We start from the raw sequence: 20003 nt of genomic DNA, 5'->3' as shown, positions 1-20003 counted from the left end.
CCCCCCCCCCCACCGGGCCTCAGTAAAAGGCTTTGAGTGGTCCCCGGTGATAAAAAGGTTGGGGACCACTGGGCTAAATGATAAATCCGACCAGGAAAAAACTTTTGTTTTTGTTAGCAAATACTAATTCATTTGTTTCTAACAAAATGTCATTATTTGCCCTTGCAGCAAAGAAAATAAGGGCCAGAGTGGTGCTGCAGAGGGCAAGTTCCTAGGGGAGCTTTAGGATAGGTGGACATATGTAGTCTGGAAATGTTTTTATGATGTTAAGTGATTGTTGTCTGAGATTGCACATTCTTTTTGTTACTGATTTGAAATGTTTTAAATCCTTTTATATTTTCCTTTTGTATTGTAATGACCTATGGCTACATGCAATAAAATCTGACTTGACTTGACTATAAAGGACTGTGCTGAACATGGCCCACAAAGGTCAAGCTCCCTCAGGCATGGTTTTACACCAGTTGGGGCATCTTAGCTAGCCTTGTTAAGTGAATAAAATGGTAGAAACTCTCTGTGCTCTGCCCTGATGCACCAGGGGAGAGCGGAGAGTACAGCAGACCCACATCAGCTATGTTAGAGTTGCAAAGTACTTTCAACATGAGCCCAAATGTTATGTGTGGCAGAACTACTCATCAATGGACTGGCACATTGTGCCCAACACCTTTTATCAGTCTAGGCTTATGCTGAAACCAGATACTGCTATGCTTTGCCAAGACTAAGCTTGGCCAGACTCCCTCTTCTCTCCTGCTTGACCCAAGCCACAGAATCGACATGACAGCCTTCCTTTCCCCACCCCATTGTATTGCTGATCAAATGGCCAGCAGAGTCAAGTTTGCCTAAAGGCTTCTAGGTGATCACTTTTGTCTACACAACTCTGACTCATCCTAAGCCAATCTGCCAGGGGAAAGCTCTCCCCTACTCCTAAGATCTAGTCTAAAGAAATCCCCCAACACCAATTGAGACATGTTCTTTTCCTTTCTTGAAGCCCATTATCACCCATTTCCTCACCCAACCAGGCCATTTCCTCAGTGTCTTACTCTTGGAAAATTCCATCCTGCTCCCATCCTGCTCCCATCATGCCCCTATCATGTGCCAAGCAAACCCCCCTCCTCTCAGAAGCGGTTCAGATCACCTTTCACACTACTGGGTGGTTGTGTCATCTCTCTTCCTCTTCACTCTCCAGGACTGGTAAATATCTCCCCTGATTCCCTGCAACTCTTTTCTGTCATGAATTCCTTATCAGATAGTCAGTGTGCCTGACATATGTTTGTCTATTTCTTTTTATTATTTTCTCATAAATAAAGATTGTTCATTATTGCATTACTATCTGTTGTCTGCCTTAGATTCTGAAGGGTTCATACAACATAGGCATTTGATTCTTTTGCTACATTACCAACCTCTCAGAAGAAAGATTTGAACTGAGGTCTCCCAGATCCTAGTCCAACACTAGCCACTAGTACATAATTCTGGGAGAGGATACCAAGGAGTGCTGGAGTTTTTTTTAAAAACCCAGAAGGTCACCTTGAAAGTTCAAGAAGTGCAGGACTGACCCCTGTATAGGTCAGCATCTTATTTCTGCTCCTCTGCAAACATTTGTTCTTCAATAATTGCTCAAGCTGCCTGGTGAATGCTTAAGCCAGAACATAAAGAAAACTTTTGGCATTAAAGCTATGGCATACATCAAGATGAAGAGAGAGAAAACACACATGAAAGAAAACAAATATTTGACAAATCTGATAGATTAAACTTTGCAGTTAATTAGGAGAACCAGGTAAGTAGGCTCAAGCTGCTTACTAGAACAGGCTTAACAACAGAAAAATGGAGTGAAATAAGACCATGCAACTGATGCCACACTCCCAAGTCTATATAATATGAATCCACAACTTCTGTCTCCTGAGACCCACGGTCTATCAGAGTAAATATTGTCTACTCTGATTGGCAGCAGCTCAGGATGAGGACTTTCACATCACCTAACATGTGATTCTTTTAGCTGGAGATGCTGCTGGAGATTGAACCTGGACCTTTTGCCATTCCATGCACCATTCTTTCCTCATCACTATGCTTCTTTGTTTAACCAGTAATCAGGAGAATGTGGATACCAGTTTGAAAATCAACTTTCAGAAGGATGAAACTCACATGGAAACTAATTGTCCCAAGAACAAGCAGTCCTTACATACAGAGAACTTTGGGCTTACACGAAACACCGAGAAACGCTTATGGGTTGGTTGCTTAGATGATGAAGAATCCAAGAGATAGGTATTTAGCTGCTGTGCTCTGCCAGGAGAAGAAACATACAAAGGTAGGGAGGACATGCTTGCTTGACTCCGGAAATGCATGCTAACCTTGGGGAGCCAAATCCTGACAGATATGCACCTGTCTACACTGCCAAGTCCACATCTCTGCTGCTGCTGCTGCTCCAGTGTACACACAGTTGCTCGTGGAGCAGACTCTCCTATTCAGCCTCAAATTCTGCCCAGAACTGATGTGATACTGAGTGGGGACTGGCCTGTTGCTTGGAGTGACCACAGGAGTTTGAAAGCATACCGAGGGGCCTCTGGATGGGGTCGTAGACTCCCTCATAGGCACAAAGAGGAGAGTTACACAGACCTCCCCAACAGGAAAGTTCTCCCTAGTCCATTTTTTCTCACCAATTTTTTTTTTTAAGTTTCCTTCATTAAGTCGAATCATTTCTTTTTCTCCCCCCTCATATTTTTGGAAAATAATAATGTCTTCAGACTAGAGAATCTGGCAGTTGACAAACTGAATTATTGAATTATTGTTACAAATGCAAGTCTAGACACAGCAGCAGCTTTAAATGCCTCCAAACATATCCCTTCATACTAAAGTAGGTACTTCATTGTCACATGCTTCTTGCTCTTTGGAGCATTAACATTTATTCTCTTCCCCGCCCCCACCAACACAGTGTGGATTCACAGGTACGTCAGATTTTCTGTGGGTAGTTCCCACTCCAGCAAGAAAAGGAACCCTCAAAATTTGGCTAAATAGGAAACAAGGAATTTCAATTCTCAACAACTGGATGAAGACTCCCCCTCCCTGCAGAGTCCTGGCATGGTAAATATCACCCCAAATCCTACTGAATGAGCCTAAACAGCTAAAGGAGTTCTTTGCCTCCAAAGGCTGAGGGGACAAAAGGAAAGCCAATGAAGCAGTCAGACACAGCAGTGGCATCCAGGGGGGAAAGGGTACAGTGGGTTAAAGCAGGAGATGAGCAGCAATCCACACCCGCAGAAGTCCATTTTGAACTTGCAGCCAGGGACCCCAGTTCCTGTGGGACAGAGTGGAAGGGTGTCCAGGCTCAAATGCCAAAAACCTACCTTGACGCCATCGGACTTCTTGTTCAGTAAGCTTTTGGCAGCTGCAGAGAGAAAGAAGAGAAGGGAGTCAACCTTGTTGGGTGAACTCTTGCTCCCCCTCCCACCCCAACACAGCTGCACAGAAGTGTTAGTCCAGGGTTGCCCTCAGAAGTTAGGATGATGGCCAAGGCCAAGATAGATCCAATCAGGCTCCTGCTTGTTCAGAACAGCAAATGACAGAAGGGCAATGGCCAGTGTGACATACACAGTCTCACACAAGAATCATGCCTTTCCCAAAGAGAGCTCTGAGGATTTTGCCAGCTTTCACTTGCCTTCACACTTCAATATTCAAATCCAACCGTGAATACTGAAGAATTAAAACAAAACAAAACTAAATACTGTATTGTATCCTTGAATACAACAGTTTAACACCATTTCACTGGAAACCATCAACATTCGAACACGATACCCCATGTGTTGTGGATCATATGACATGAGTCCTTGGGCCAGCCACAAGTGCATGCTAGATGGGCACAAAGCAAAGGATGCCCCCAACACCTCTCTGCCCAAGATATACCTGGACACTTTAGCTGCTCTGACAAACCCACTAGGAGCCCTGCTGGGATAATGCTGCAGGGGCCATGGGCCGGGCCTAGAAGCAGGGTTGCCCAGGCCATGGCCCAGTGGGGAGGCCCAAGAAGGAGGCCAGCCATTCTTCCTTGCCCCCTCTGCTGGGATCAACAATCACCTTGCAGACACACATGCACAAAATGCAGAGCGTGCTTTTCTGCATGTATCACAAAGGGACACAGGAGGAGCCCAGCTGCACACAGGAGACCAAAATTCCCACATCTACAGATAAGCTTTTGCCAGCAACACTGAGCTCCATGGCTGACAAACTGCCCACATGGACACACATTAGCACCAAGGAACTGCTGTTCAAATTCGCTGTGGTGGCCTTTGTAGGATTTGAAGGTACTGGAGTGGGAGGGAATAAGTCCCTTTTGCTAGCAGCCCTTGATAATTGCTCAGCGCCTAATCAGGACATCCCTGCAGAAAGATATGAGGAGAACGCCTGTGGAGGCAATAGAGAATCTTCACGGCCAGGACTCCAGTATGGTTCCCAGTATCTTTTTACTTAAAATCCCATGAAAACATGCACTGGACCAAGCAGACGGAAGTCCTGCATCTCAAGCCAAAACACATGCGTGTGTGCATAAAGAAACATTTCCCTAATGACCAAAGGCCTTGTTCGGTTGCCAGAACCACACCTCCCTCTTCCCCCCTGCAGAGTGAGAGCCACAGGAGAGCTTTCTTTGTGGCATCACTGAGTGTTCAGCTCCAACTGGCTACATGACGCACTGTCCATAGGGTTTACTTTATGTTCACCATCTGGCTGGGATCACACATTAAAGGGTGGGGATGGGGGGCTTAAAATGTGCCTGAAAAGTGGCACATCTTAGGAGTGTAATTAAGTATGACAAAAATGTGATCATCTATTCCAAGTCTTTCCCTAAGTGAGTGTTATATCCCTGACAAAACCAATTTTCACTTATCAGTTCAATTTCATAAGCACTAGACTCAACGCCCCACCCACACGACATTCATTCATTCATTCATTCATTCATTCATTCATTCATTCATTCATTCATTCATTCATTCATTCATTCATTCATTCATTCCATTTACATGCTGCCCTCCCCCAGAGGTTTAGGGCAGCTTACAAAGAATTAAAATAGATAAAATAAAGCATTAAATGTTAGGTTTTAGGTTTTTAAAACATTAAAAATCATCAATAATTAAATATAAAACAACTAATCCAGTTTCCCACTGCCTCCTTCCCCAAGTGAAAAGTGGGAGGAATAATATTTATTTAGATAACATTTAATTGGATGGGTTGCAGACAGGGAGGCCAGCCACTGTCAGCCTGGCAGAACAGTTCTGCCTTGCAGGCCCTGCTGAAGTGACTGATGACCCATAGGGCCTTGGTCTCATTCAGGAGAGTGTTCTGCCAGGCTGGGGCCAGGGGTGAAAATAAAGAACCTGTAAGAATTGTAAACCCTAAACAGAGTGGAGCATCAGAACATGATGCAAACTAAACCCAGCCTATCTCAAATATGAACATGTACTCGGAGAAGATACCCCCTCCCCTGTGCACCCACTGCTCTCCTGCAGATAATTCCCGAGGATAACCATGCTAGTTTGCAATGGAACAGGCAGTCCAGGAACATCTTAGAAAGCAAAAAGCGTTTCCAGGTATCTGACCAAAGGAGCTGTGACACTTGAAAGCTTGCACCTCTGAAATCATATTGGTCTCTGAGGGGCTACTGGATTTGAATCCCAGTGTTCTTCATTCACATGAAGCTGCCTTATGCTGCATCAGTCCCTCGAGTTCAGCACTGTGTCCACATACTGGCAGCAGCTGGGGGTCTTGGCCATTACCTGTTGCCCGGTCCTTTGCACTGGAGCTGCTGCTGGGGAAACAGCCTGGGACCTCCTGCCTAATCACCAAGTCCCTGTGCCTCTCAGGGGCTGCAGGCCACTTCTGAAATTGTAATTAACAAGTCTCTTTGAAAATGGCTCCTTCAACCACCATTACAGGATAGAAAAATGGGGAGTGGTGGGATGGGGAGATTCTGCTTTTGTGCACACATGCAAAGAAATAGGATATGGCTCCACCTTCCCTTGCCTTCCAGAAGACTGGCTTGCTTTATGGGAGGCCCAAGAGCCTCCCTTGACTGGCCAGAAGAGCTAGGAAACAGATCCAGCCGGGGTCCTGGGCTACAAGAGAGAAGCAACTCCAGCACTTACCAGGGAAGTGACTCCAACAAGAAGCCAGCTACTCCCTTCCCTATAATCCAAACCTGATCCATGGGTTTCCCTTTGCAGGGTCTGCTGGCAGGACAGGCCCAAACCCTCCAGTTGTTCTCCAAGCGAGGGTATAGGTTGGACACTACAGGATGGGACAAGAGCCGAGCTGCCTCTGGTCAGTGTCCCTGACTGACCCTCTTGAATGAAAGAAAGATCCCCCCGAATGGTGTCAGCATCTCATCAAACAGAGATGGAGGGCAGACCCCTCTCTGGGTTTCTCCACTATGCTCCACCTCCTGCAGAACAGAGGCAGCCAGGCTCCCGTCACAACCCCCTCCCTGTTGGAGACTTGGCCTGTCACAGGCTCCACTCACAGGCAAGTTGCTGATGTGCGCCATTAATCTCCTGCACATTGTACAGAGATGCAAGGTGCTGGCTTGGAACACATCAATGGACTCAGAGCGGACCTGCTTCCACAAGACATTTGAAGTGTAACTGAGAATGCAATACGTTTGACTTTGAGGCAGCAGTCCCTGTGGTCTTTTCCTTGCATTTCCACAGGCACTCGAGTGCTGGTGTGAGTGGGAATTGAGGGACTCTACTCACCCATGGCCCCTGCTGAGTGCTCCACACACTGTCCCCAGCAGGACAGGCAGCTGGCCCGGGGCAAGGGGAGAGGATGCTTATGCAGCCTAACACGGCTTGGGAAACATTTTCGGAAAATGAAACTTGTAACACAACAAGCAAGAGAAGACAAGCAAACCAAGACAAGAGAAAGATGCCTGTTTGCCCAGTGCTTTGACTGACAGGTATATCGCTGGCTCCTTGCAAAGAGATGCAGGGGTGGGGATTCCTTCCAGTGAAGCATTGTACTCAGCCACAAGACTCACTGGGACATGACTTGGAAGACACACGAACACACACGGCACAAGATGCATCACAAAGAACCAGACAAGCCAGTTTAGGAATGGTTTGGCACTTTTATCGTGTTCTTCCCAGCCCTTGGAGTCTTCATAGACAAAGCCCGGCTTGGAAAAGTTGGCTAATCCTCAAATACTCACAATGTCAATGACTCACAAGATTTAGTACATAATCTGCAGGCTATGGGAGGTCTTTTGGAGACTGCTCCAAGAAATTTTAAAACAAAATGTGTTAAACTTGACATCATGTTTGAAAAACTTGGTAGGTGCCACCACCCAACACTCCTGCCACTAGATATGGCAAAAGGGCTCAGCTGGCAGGGGAGGCATTCACATGTATCACTTCATCTGGAGCGTGCCCGCTGGGGATCCCTGGCTCTCCAGTGGGCTTCCTCTTGTGTTTGTCTGCCTCTATACAACATGGTTTCTTGACATGATTTCCTGGGGCGAGGGGGGGTGGAAATAGCACATTCCTCACTGACTAAACATGATAGGCTCATCTTGGGCTTTGACTGTGACAAGCCAGCAAGATTGATGAACTCCAGAAAATTCTAGCTTTCACACTGATTATTTTGAAAAAGTTTTTTTTTGCCTGTACTTCCTCGTGCCCTGGACTGTTACCCCAGCTCACATGTGGGGAGTGGGAGTCAACCAAGCAGATGCTTTTGATTTCTACCAAGCAAGTCTCTTGGAGATATAGGAAGCCTTAGATTGGCACTCCAACCCACTCAACATTAATTCCAGTTCAGTTACTAAGACACCAAGTTGAAACTCTCTAGACCTCACAAAGTGAAGTCTGAAAACCCTAAGAGGTTTAGCAGGTGTTTTGGGCAAGCAGAAGACATGGTCGCTCCTTGGAAGATGCCCTTGGCCCCAAATAATCCACAAAAGTCCATTTTATCTCCCCAAAGTGTGACAGGTGTGCTGAATCAAAATAAGTCCAAAGTACACAAAAACAGTACCCCCCCACACACAAAAATAACCATGCAAATCAAGTAAAGCCAAAACTGTAAGGAATTAGGGAGGAGAAAAATTAAGCAGATGACTTTTCACCTTCACCCTAAGGGATCCTAAGAGGGCTGCAAGGGCATCCTGAGTGTTCTAGGTCCCAGCACTAAGGCTTCCTCACAGTCCAGGGAACTCAAAAGGCCTCTTGGAAGGCTGCCCCCACCTCTCAACTGGCTGGGAACAAGCTTATGCTCTTGCCTCAAGCACTTGTCTTGGTCTCAAGGATGGCAGGCCAGAGCTCAGATGAAACAGCTTCATCTCATTATGGGGTTTTTTGGTCTGAAGAAAGCAGATAACTGGCTGTCAGTCACCTGGGCATTCTTCCATAGAAGGTGGTTCTTTAGTAGCAGAGATCTTCCATGGTAACCAAAGGCCATGCTTCTAAACCACCCCTCGGGTAGTGGCAATCTTGGGAGGGTAGAGAGAAGGCCCCACTTCACGGAAGATCAATGGAATATCTTCTCTAACCTGTCCTGCAATTCTCCCCCAGCATCCATAACTGCAGCTGGTGATCCAAACAGACGATTCACTCAGAAGCACAAATGCAGCCATTACTGCGTTTGGCTTTTTATATTGCAGAATTCTAGACCCAGGTAGATGCTACTAGAAACAACACCAGAATGTGTGGGGAAACAGCAGGACAATTCCACCATATTCTCCTGGGCCATGAACGGTCACTCCATCAGAACCAGCACCTGTATGATATAATTTCTGGCCTTAGCTCATCTGGGAACTTGTGAGTACCCTGAGATCTTCATTCCATGTCATCCAGCCCCAGATTCCCACAAAATATCAGGCCCGGGAGCTCCACACTCTATACCAATTTCCCTCCACCAAATTTCATGTGCCACTCCACCACAGGACTGTGTTAAAAAACCCAGCATGCATGTTTGGTTAGTAGACTCAGAATCCATGTAAGAATGGGTCTTGGTTAGATGGACAACTTGGTGCATGCCCATTCTCAGCCAGCAAGCATGGGTGGTGACTCACTCGGTGCACAAACAATTGTCATGCTGCTCTGTTAGACTGGGGCGAGGGGATGGGGGATGGATGGGCAGGTGGGCAGTTCCAGGTTCAGATACTCAGGAAATACGACTCATGCCACATACCTTGCTCAGCCAGGCCGGCAGCAGCACTCATGGTGGCCGAAGCGGGGGCGGAGCTCTGCCTGCCGCCAACTGATTGGACACAATCATTCAGTGGGAGGAGCCGTAATAAAGCAAGAGAGGCCCAACAGCAACGAGAGAGCAAGGTGCAAGTAAATTAGTTTAAAAAGAAAAGTGGGAAGAGGGGAAGCACAATATTTACAAAAAAAGAGAAGTAATTTATTCCCCGTAACACATGAAGCCAGCACAGAGCATCGGACATCAGGAATGGTGTTGAGAAAGCTGCAGGCTGGGCTGAAAATGATCTTTATGAGAAGAGTTCTGGGCCAGCAATGTTCAAGAAACTGGTCTTCACACCACATGAAGTTTAAAGGTTCCAGAGGCCGGCCCATAGGCTTTGGGGGTGAAGGGAGGAAACAGATGGAAGGCCTGCTTCAGACACAGCGGAATCTCACCAACGAGCCTGGATACATCACAACACAAGAATCACCAAAACAAAGCAACTGATCAATGTCCGGAGGTGGGTTGGAGCTTTGTTACTGCTGAACACCAAGGAGGCGGTTAATGGGAAGAGGTTCAGTCAGTGATTGTCAGTGTCCTTTGAACTGGAAGTATTTTGATGGAATGTCAGCATTGTGTAGCAGTGTCAAAGTAGGGCCTGGGGGAACTGAGGTTCAAATCCCCACCCTGCTGCTGAGGCCAGTCACATGCCCTCATTGCACTCCACCTCACAGGGTGATTGTTGTGAGAAGTGGAGGCGGAAATTACAGTATTGCAAGTTGCCCCAAATTCCCAACAGGGAGAATTTTTTTCAGGGGGGGGGGAATATATCTAAATAAATAAATGAAAGTTTTGACATGTTTTGAGCAGAGAATTTAGGGATGGGCGATTCGGGTTCGGAAATGCCCGAATTGGGGCCGATTGATGAACTCCAGAAAATTCTAGCTTTCACACTGATTATTTTGAAAAAGTTTTTTTTTGCCTGTACTTCCTCGTGCCCTGGACTGTGACCCCAGCTCACATGTGGGGAGTGGGAGTCAACCAAGCAGATGCTTTTGATTTCTACCAAGCAAGTCTCTTGGAGATATAGGAAGCCTTAGATTGGCACTCCAAGTCACATTCATCAATCGGCCCCAATTCGGGCATTTCCGAACCCGAATCGCCCATCCCTAAATTCTCTGCTCAAAACATGTCAAAACATTTTATTTATTTAGATATATTCCCCCCCCCTGAAAAAAATTCTCCCTGTTGGGAATTTGGGGCACCTTGCAATACTGTAATTTCCGCCTCCACTTCTCACAACAATCACCCTGTGAGGTGGAGTGCAATGAGGGCATGTGACTGGTTTTGACATGTTTTGAGCAGAGAATTGGGGCCGATTCAGGCGTTTCCGAGCCAGAAACGGTCCAAATCGGCCCTCTGGCTCCCTCTAGCGGTAAATTGCCAATTTCCTTGTTCTGAAATCATTTTTTCTCACGCTTTTGGGAGCCCCTAGGTCCCATCCCCTTGGTCCAATCTTCTTGAAACTTGCAGGGGAGCTCTGAGGGGGTCTTCCCTCAGTCCCCTGAAAGTTTCAGGAAGATTGCACTAGGGGGTCCCATCCTGGGGGCTCCCAAGGAACATTCCCCATAGAAGTCTATGGAGAAACATGTTCAGCCTAAAGAATCTGACACTCCATTGTAACCAATGGAGCGGATAGGGGCACCCTCTTTGGGAGCCCCTAGGATTGGACCCCTTGGTCCGATCTTCTTGAAACTTTCAGGGGACTCAGGGAAGACCCTCCCTGAGCTCCCCAAGAGGTTTCAGGGGTGCAACTTACACCCCCACCCTCCCAGCCCCCAGGGAAGGCAGGGGAAGGATTTCCAATGCAAGTCAATGGAGACATTGACTTGCATTGGCCCCGAATCGTCCGAAACGATTTGGGAGGCTTCCAATGAGTTGGCCTGAATCAGCCCGAATCGGCCGATTCGGATCCGAATCGGTTCGATTTGGATCCAAAACGGTCCGAATCGGGGCCTCCCTGCACAACCCTAGTGGTGGTCTTCACCAATGGCAGGAGAGTTTCTTTCACCCACCACCCCATTTCTACCCCCACCCCTTCCATTCTTGAAATGAGAGCTCAGACAACTGAAAGCATGTGGAGAAAGCTGCTGGAGTGTGCTGCTGCTACTGCTGACCAGCTGAGCCTATTGTGGTGCTGAGTGAGGTGATTGCTGGGTGATTGCTGGGAGGATTAAAAACGGCTGCTCCTCGCCAGAGGCGCGAGAGACAAAGGGCTCTTGGCCTGCGGCTCTTAGCCTAGCGATTAGAATCAGTAGATTATATTTCCCTAGTAGTTGCATTGCCTAGAAGTTACAATGGACCTCCAGGACATTCATCCCAACATCTGCAGTGAGTGTGACATGATTGCCTTCCTCCCTGAAGACAAGATGGATTACATCTGTCCCAAGTGTAAGCTGGTAAGACTTTTGGAGGAAAGGATTAGGGTCTTAGAAGAGAGGATTATTACTCTGACCCAAATTAAGAAAGCGGAGGAGTCACTTCCGGCTAAGATGTCGTTCTGAGAGGGTTGCAGGGCATCTGCTCTGCTATCTCTGAAGCCTGACAGGGGTCAATCACGCAAGCAATTGGCAGAAAAGAGGAGGGGTACGCAAACCCCACCTCACTTTTCTACCCAGGAAGTTCTTGGGGCAGTCTCCAATCCTTTAGGGAGTATATCTCCCTGGATTATAGGCTGTCAGTGTTTCAGGTCCAGAGGACAACTGCCATATTCTATCTCGGACTTTCTTTTCTCTCTTTAATCTTAAAGCATCTGCTTCAACTCTACACGACGATTTACTGCAAATGAACGTTGTGAACTGAGGGGAGGACATCGGCTGAGTTCCAAAACATCATTTACTGCAAGTATCTCTCGTTTTTTTTTCTCCCTCTCTCTTCCTGCATCAAAGCCCTTTGTTTCCCCCATCCTTTTACTCTGCTCTGCCCGAAGCCACCTCGTTATGAGGCAGGCTAATTCTCCTAACTAAGCAGAAGGACTCAAACCAACTCAAATTAATTGGTAAAAGCTCTTATTGCAATTGTTTTGGTTTTTGGAGATAAGAGATAAGAGCTGTGAATGGGAAGATCTCACGAGAACTCTGTTCCAGCACGAGAATATCTGCCTTACTGACTTCAATACGTCACATGCCTGTGCTGGAACGTTAGAGGATAAAACAGAGGACCTCTACTGGCCACTTGTAAAATTGTTTGAGGCTGCTGTTGTTTTTTAAGTCAAAAACATGTCTATGTTAAAAAGACTGGCCCATCTAATAGAGAAACAAACCCAAGATTTCAAAGCATTTACAGAAGGATTGGTCAAAAATAGAGACCCAAGATGGCAAGGAAGAAGTCTCCAACAGGAATGATGGGTCAATAACAGTGGCTGATGACAGCTCTAAACAAGGTGGAAAACCAACAGTAGAAGAGAAATCTGAAATTCTGGAGACGGAAAAGCGGATGTCGGGAGTTCCGCAGCCCAGATAAGGACACCCTTTTTAAAAAGACATACAGCCATCTCAAAGCAACAGTCTACAAAAATCAATCAAAAGATATATAGATCTGTAGTGAAAGTAACCGATTTAAAGGAGCTCTTTGGGAAAAAAATTGTATTGATACTGGAGTCCAGGAGGTGCAACGGCCTCAAGATTTATCGATGCATATTCCGCGGGAAAGAGTACAACTACGCTCTCTACACCAAAGGCCAATGGGACAGAATATAAGTCTACGGGAATGACAAGATGTAGCAAGCCTCGAGATGAGACCCCCTTAAGAAGACCGAAAGCTCATATTGTTCTATGTTTAATGTTAAGCATTTAATCTAAACCTGGAAACTTACTATTCTCTGTATTAATAACATATACTGTATTCTTTATCTCTATTTTTATGAAAAAGGGGCAGCAGTGTTTTTTTCTCTCCTGTTTCTTTTCTTTTGTAGAAAAAAAAACTTGTATATATATAAAAAAAAAAAGAAAGCGGAGGAGTTCATAGACCGGAGCTGTGCAACTCGGAATAAAGAGGATACAACCAGTCTTGAAGAGGATAAGGGGATTGACCTCATTATGGAACATCTGCAGACAGTTAGGAACAAGACTCAATGGCGTAGAACGAGACGGTTCTCGGGACCTTTGGAGCTCCAGAAAAGATTTCAGGCCCTTGCAGAGGAGGTGCAAGTGTCAACGAGGGAAGAGGTCCCAAAACAAAGTCTAAGACAGTGAAGAGGCCACGGGGATAGAAGGAAATGGTGTTGAGAAGAAAAAAAAAAGGAGAGTACTGGTAATTGGAGACTCCCTGCTAAGAGGAATGGATCGCCATGTGGCTGGGCCTGGTTGGACTAGATGGCCTGTATGGCCCCTTCCAACTCTATGATTCTATGATTCTATGATTCTATGATTCTATGAAATGACTTAGGAGTACAGACAGAATTCTGATACCCACTCACTGAATCCTGACATCCACCGACAGGGACTGCCCTTTGGCTCAATCAGTTTAAAATAATCACAACAACGTTGAAAGCAGATTTAGAAACTTTACAATTTTGTCTAAAAGAAAAGAGAGTCCAGAAGTTGTTAACTATACCATAGGTTTCAGAAACAAAAAGAAAGGATAGTGTGCAATTCAACTGCACAGAAAAAATGCACAGCCCTGTGAAGTATCTGATGTTGGGTTGGCTCTCCAGAAACTGTCCACATCTGCCTAGAAGACAGAAGAGTGATCGGAAACCTGATAAGGGCAGCCTTTCAAGGACCTATTATGCACGGGGGGAATAATGCACATTCGGGGTGGAATGGCGGTGACTAAAATCACCGATAACGCACGGTGCCAGCTGCAACCGGCTGCAGCTTCGGTGCATGTCGCCGAAAAAGCCGCGTTAGCGAAACGCGGAAGAAAGCGCAGCTTCCGGGTGACTGGGGCGCAACCAGAAACGGCGCTGGGATCGCCGTGTGCATAATCAGTTACTCTGGGTTTTGCCACCGTTGCGTTCCATCCCGTGCATAACCGGTGTGCTTCGCGTCTTCCTCCCCCGAAATCGCCGTTTCAGTGGCCGTGCATAATAGGCCAAGGTGATGCAAAAAACAGGGGACAAACTGCTCAGAAGCTGGTGGGGACCCGAGGACTGCTGCATGGCCAGCAAAAGAAGCCATATTTTTCAAGACATAGAGTCTCCCTCTGAAACGCTTGCCAAGAAAAGCTAAGGCTAAGCTCTTCCCAAATAAAGAAAAATCAAGCAGATAAACTGCAACCTGGCTCTTGGGAACCCTTCCTGGGAGAACATTTAACACTGACAGAATCCATTTCACATCATTGGTGAGCCATGTCAGATTAAAGATCCAGCATGCAAAGGGAAGGTGAAAGAACAGTGGACTTGAGCTCAGGGCCAGAGTGCAGTGACCCAGAGGATTTTGCCCCCCCCCCCTTCAAGCCACTTTACTACAACAGATGCTCCTCGACATTGGCCTATTCATTTAAAAAACAAAACAAAAAACAGAGGTCAAAAGGCCAACCAATCCCTGAAGAAACCAGGCAGGAAGGATGGCTCACCTCACAGAAGAGCTTGTTCCTCTTGTGCTGCCTCCTGAATCGCCTGCTCAAAACCCCACCTTTGTGGATGAACTCAACCGGGGCTCTGGGTAACTTCTTCCTTACTTAGGAGTGCTTGACAGACGGCTAAAGAGATTCGCCAGCTACACCCTGCCCCAGAGGTGAACCTATATCTATGGGGTGTCCAAAAATGAACTGGCCCAGAATATGGCTGGTCCTGGACACTTGGCCACTTCAGAGTTGGTATCTGGGCCCAGCATATAGTTTTTGAAGCCGTAATCCACATTAGCACAAAAGACCTTCAGAACTGCTTAACTCACACAGGAGCCTTCATCCCATCATAAAACCTTGCAGCTCTAGTGCCAGGTAAAAGAACAACTGGCGGAGCTCCTTATGGAATTAAACTCGCCCTGTTTTCATCTGTGATCCACCTCTATTGCTACTGTCCATGTTTTAAGGCCACAAGCAGAAGGTTCATATCCCTCGAATGTCTGACACAACTTTCAATGGAGCATCAGTTCAACAATTACCACCCAGAATGATCAAGTCATGTGTTTGAACGGTTGCCTGTTTCAGAAACAGGAGGGACAATCCCAGCAACAGCACAGGAAGGCTTCATCTGCATGCAGAGGAATGGTCAGCTTAGCTCCTGGAGCTGTGTGCTGGTTGAAGCCATTGCCCATGTGGCCCCTGAAAGGGATGGAGTGGAAAACGATGGAAACAGCCCTGTTCCAGTCTTCGTGCCTGGCGCAGCCAGTGAGTTTCTCCATCAACCTGGGAACTTGGTATAAATTCTCCTGGGATTTGAGCTTGGTTATGAGACAGCATACAGCTTTAGGAGTAGAGAGAGAAAACTGGAGCATTTAACTGTAAATGCAGGATCGGCACGAAAACAACACTGTCCTCAACATCACCTCGAATCCCAATGGGCAAAGCCACAAAATCTAATATTTAGTTGCCAGCATTCTGTGTACTGAAGGGAAGGACGCTGGAAGGATGCTGGTGGTTTTGCAGGGGGTGCCTTCTGAGGAAGTCAAGCTGACTCCTAGGAATAATGACAGGAGAGTGAAGTGGGTCAGAGAGCCAGTGCGGTAGAGAGGCTGGAGTGTCAGGCTAGAATTGGTGAGACTCGGGTTCAAACCCCTTCTCTGCCACATAAGCTCTTAGGCTGACCATGGGCCAGATACACACTGTCCACCTGAACTGCCTTCCAGGGGTAAAATGGAGGAGAGGAGAGTGAGGTCATGTACTACAGGCCCCCAAATGGGGGGAAAGGCAGGCTACAAATGACCTAGCCAAACAAAGACAAATGTCATGCTGGAGAGCAGTGTCCTCTTGGCATCTACTTCAAACATTTCTTCCTTCTCCAGGGCAAAGCTCAGGGAGGAAAGATTGTTTCCCAGGCAGAAAGGGCAGAGACTCACTGGGCGCTCCCCCTCCTGATGCCACCAAGGCATTTTGCCCCTGTTTCTCACCCACCCCCAAGTTCACAGGAAGAGAAATAAACAAACATTCCATTCATAAGGCATTTATCTCCACAGCATTCTTCAGTTCAATGCTTGGCTCTTTTTTTAGGGCAATATTCAGTTGCCCAGCAGCAAGAAAGAAGACAGGACAGGGAAGGTTTCCTAAGAGGAAGGATGAGCTTGGATGTGTGCCAAGTAGTGATATAAGCAGAAAATAACTCAGAGGGGGCAGATCTCATGGAAGAGCGAGGTGCTTTCCTCTACTTACAGGAGACTTCCTTCAATGGCCTTGTTGATCTTGCAGAAGCAACATTTTAAGGTTGCAAGAAAACGACACCCAGGGAGATTCCATTTCGACGTATGGATGGTCAAGCAATGCTTTTCCTTGGCACCTCTCCTTTTTGTTGTAAAGAGCTGTTACTAAGACCAGATAAAGTTAAGAAATGCTTGGCAGGTGTAGATTTAGGAGTTAGGAGCCAAATTTTTCTGCCCATGTAATGAGAGCCAGCCTGGTTTTGTGATTAAGGGTGGCGGCTTCTAATGTGGTGAGTTGGATTTGATTCCCCACTCCTCCTCCACATGCACCAGCCAGGTGACCATGGGCTACTTACAGTCCTGGTAGTCCTGTTATGAAAGAGCAGTCCTGGCCTCACTCACAGGGGGTAGAGGAAGGGAAGGTGATTGGAAGCCACTTTGAGATTCCTTTAGCAGTGGAAAGCAGGGTATAAAAACCAACTCTTCTTCTCTTCCAGAAAACACATAGCTAATTCCAGTGCTGCTAAATCCAGCCATGCTAGACCAAGTGGGGGATATTTGGATATGTGGTTGAGCAGGATTTGTCACTTAGCTGGTTTCAGCTGCTTATCACTAATGGTTTTGACAAGAGCATTATCAGCTTGAGATCTACTTCTGGGCCTCACAAATAGTCAGAAGAACCAACTTGATGCAGCCCAGTTCTGCCACTTTGCTGTCTCCCCCTCTCACATCTGATCACATCTGATCTGAAATAATGAACCTGTTTTCCAGTTACTTCAATGATACTGCTCGTTTAGCCCACTGCCCTCAGCAACATCACTCTAGAGACAACAAAGATTAAGTGACGTAAATAACCAACAACTTATTGCACTTGGAGCCCTTTAGATTCAATTATGTGGGCAGAAACATTTGGCTACTGCCAACTTAATTTCTATTGCCACACTTGCCAAGAGCTTATTAACTTTATCTGACTGTAGCGATTGCTGCACATGACCAAAAAGAGCAGCGCTCCCACTAGCCTGCTCTGATGCTGCAAAAGGCACCAGAGTCCAGTAAGGACCCTGCTCGGGAATCCCTTCCTACGGTAACCATGCCTAATGACCCCTAGATGGCGGTAGCAGTTCAAAGGTTGATGCCAGTGTGGATACCATTGGCAACACATACTTCTTTCTCTTCCACTGTTGCATTAAGGATTGCCCTGATAAGTATTGGGCTGGTTTATGATTGTGGCTACTCGGTGACTGGGAGGGTTATTAATCTTAGTTTTTATTGATAGGCAACTGACCTCTTGAGAGAGACTGAAGTTGCAGAAGATCCACCAAACTCTGATTTCAATTTTGAGGCATTACTCTGGCCCCAATTACATCCAGGATTGAACAGGACCCAAAGGTAAATGGAAGGGAAGTGATGTGGCCTCTGGAAGGAAATGGTCGACATTCTGCTCACCACAAATAAAAAAACCCTTTTTATCTTCTGTGACCAAGGAGAGGCCAGGTGAAGTTGGCAACACTCCAGAGGGCAGTGGATGGCTGCCGGTCCCTGGGGCTTTCTGCTCTGCAAGAAAAAGACATCCATCCGGGCTTTTGGGGGGATCGGCTTTGTGGAGATGTCTGTGGCACTTCCTTTTCCCAGAAGTCAATCATCAGAAAGGCCAAAGCTGAGAGTGAGCTAAGATTGGCCAGGGAAGCCCACTGTAACCAGAAAAGATTTGTTGGGTGCGGATGGACAAACTCTAACGGAAGATGCAGAGAAAGCAGAAAGGCTTAGTGCCTATTTTACATCTGCTTTTTCCCACAGGTCAAAGGGTTTAGGCACATCAAGGGATAGCAGTAGCCAAAGGATAGTGTCTGGGTGGCAGGTTGACATGGATAGAGAGGTTGTCGAGAAGCATTTAGCTGCACTGGATGAGTTCAAATCCCCTGGGCCAGATGAAATGCACCCGAGAGTGCTCAAAGAACTTTCCGGAGAACTTGCAGAACCCTTGTCCATCTTCGGAACCTCTTTAAGGACTGGAGATGTCCCAGAAGAGAGCAAACATTATTCCGATCTTCAAAAAAGGGAGGAAGGATGACCCGGGAAACTACAGACCAGTGAGTGGTTGAGGGTGTGGAAGGACTACTCATCAAGTTTGCAGATGACACCAAATTGGGAGGACTGGCAAATACTCCAGAAGATAGAGACAGAGTTCAACGAGATCTGAACACAATGGAAAAATGGGCAATTGAGAACAAGATGCAATTTAATATGATGCAATTTAAAATGAAAAACATGCCTACTGGATGGGGGATATGCTTCTAGGTAACACTGTGTGTGAACGAGATCTTGGGGTACTTGTGGACTGTAAACTAAACAGGCAGTGTGATGCAGCGGTAAAAAAGGGAAATGCCATTTGGGGCTGTATCAACAGGGGCATCACATCAAAATCACAAGATGTCATAGTCCCATTGTATACAGCACTGGTCAGACCACACCTGGAGTACTGTGTGCAGTTCTGGAGGCCTCACTTCAAGAAGGACGTAGATAAAATTGAAAGGGTACAGAGGAGAGCGACGAGGATGATCTGGGGCCAAGGGACCAAGCCCTATGAAGATAGGCTGAGGGACTTGGGAATGTTCAGCCTGGAGAAAAGGAGGTTGAGAGGGGACATGATAGCCCTCTTTAAGTATTTGAAAGGTTGTCACGTGGAGGAGGGCAGGATGCTGTTTCCGTTGGCTGCAGAGGAGAGGACATGCAGTAATGGGTTTAAACTACAAGTACAACAATATAGGCTAGATATCAGGGGAAAAAATTCACAGTCAGAGTAGTTCAGCAGTGGAATAGGCTGCCAAAGGAGGTGGTGAGCTCCCCCTCACTGGCAGTCTTCAAGCAAAGGTTGGATACACACTTTTCTTGGATGCTTTAGGATGCTTAGGGCTGATCCTGTGTTGAGCAGGGGGTTGGACTAGATGGCCTGTATGGCCCCTTCCAACTCTATGATTCTATGATTCTAAGTCCTCTCCATAGGGAGGGAGGGGGGGCAGGCAGGGCAAACTTAAGGCAGCCTTTAGCAGGGCTTCCAAGCTGGTCTCTGCCAGTGCCAAGTTGGTAGGGGGGTATCCTCCGTTTACTCTTGCTCATGCCAATAAAGTAAGCTGAGTGGTATAGAAGTCCCTGAGAGCCAGGTGTGTTTGTTTGGGGAAAGGATAATGAACACCCAATGACATTTCTTAACCATGTAGAATCCATGAAGAACAGATAGAGGAAGAGAAGACTGAAGTCAAGTCACCTCCAATTGGCTGCTCCGTATATCTTGTTGTTTTAGTGGAATGCAAGTAGGAGACAAACTCACCATGTGAACTCTGTCTTCAGATTTCATATCACTGGCAGATCATTTACTGCAGTTTCTCTTGGTGAGAAAGAATAATTTCAGAGTAGCCTCTTCTGGCCACGGCATATCTTCTGTAGTATTTTTGTAGTATTTCTAACTAACTGCTAGCTACTAATACTCACACTCCTCTGTATTTCTACTGTATGCTCACAAATCCAGCAAGTTCCTCCCGCCATCTG

General features: G+C 46.7%; 1 protein-coding gene across 26 annotated transcripts in view; it reads right to left on the bottom strand.

Moving 5' to 3' along the window:
- Positions 1 to 20003, bottom strand: part of CAMK2G (calcium/calmodulin dependent protein kinase II gamma) — a 277514-nt gene that overhangs the window by 52392 nt on the left and 205119 nt on the right. For 15 of the 26 annotated variants that reach the window (XM_077346147.1, XM_077346149.1, XM_077346146.1 and 12 more), the window contains 2 exons: positions 9163 to 9231; positions 3336 to 3376 (listed from right to left, as the gene is read on the bottom strand). In XM_077346147.1, coding sequence (XP_077202262.1) covers positions 3336 to 3376; positions 9163 to 9231 — 110 coding nt within the window. The remainder of the gene's footprint in view (positions 1 to 3335; positions 3377 to 9162; positions 9232 to 20003) is intronic. The other 11 variants (XM_077346151.1, XM_077346153.1, XM_077346164.1 and 8 more) reach the window with 1 other exon arrangement.

Source organism: Paroedura picta, chromosome 7, assembly GCF_049243985.1.
Source record: "Paroedura picta isolate Pp20150507F chromosome 7, Ppicta_v3.0, whole genome shotgun sequence".
In the NCBI taxonomy this organism is placed as follows: Eukaryota; Metazoa; Chordata; class Lepidosauria; order Squamata; family Gekkonidae; genus Paroedura; species Paroedura picta.
Note: the sequence above shows the minus strand (reverse complement) of the source record. Positions and strands in the feature narration are given on the sequence as shown.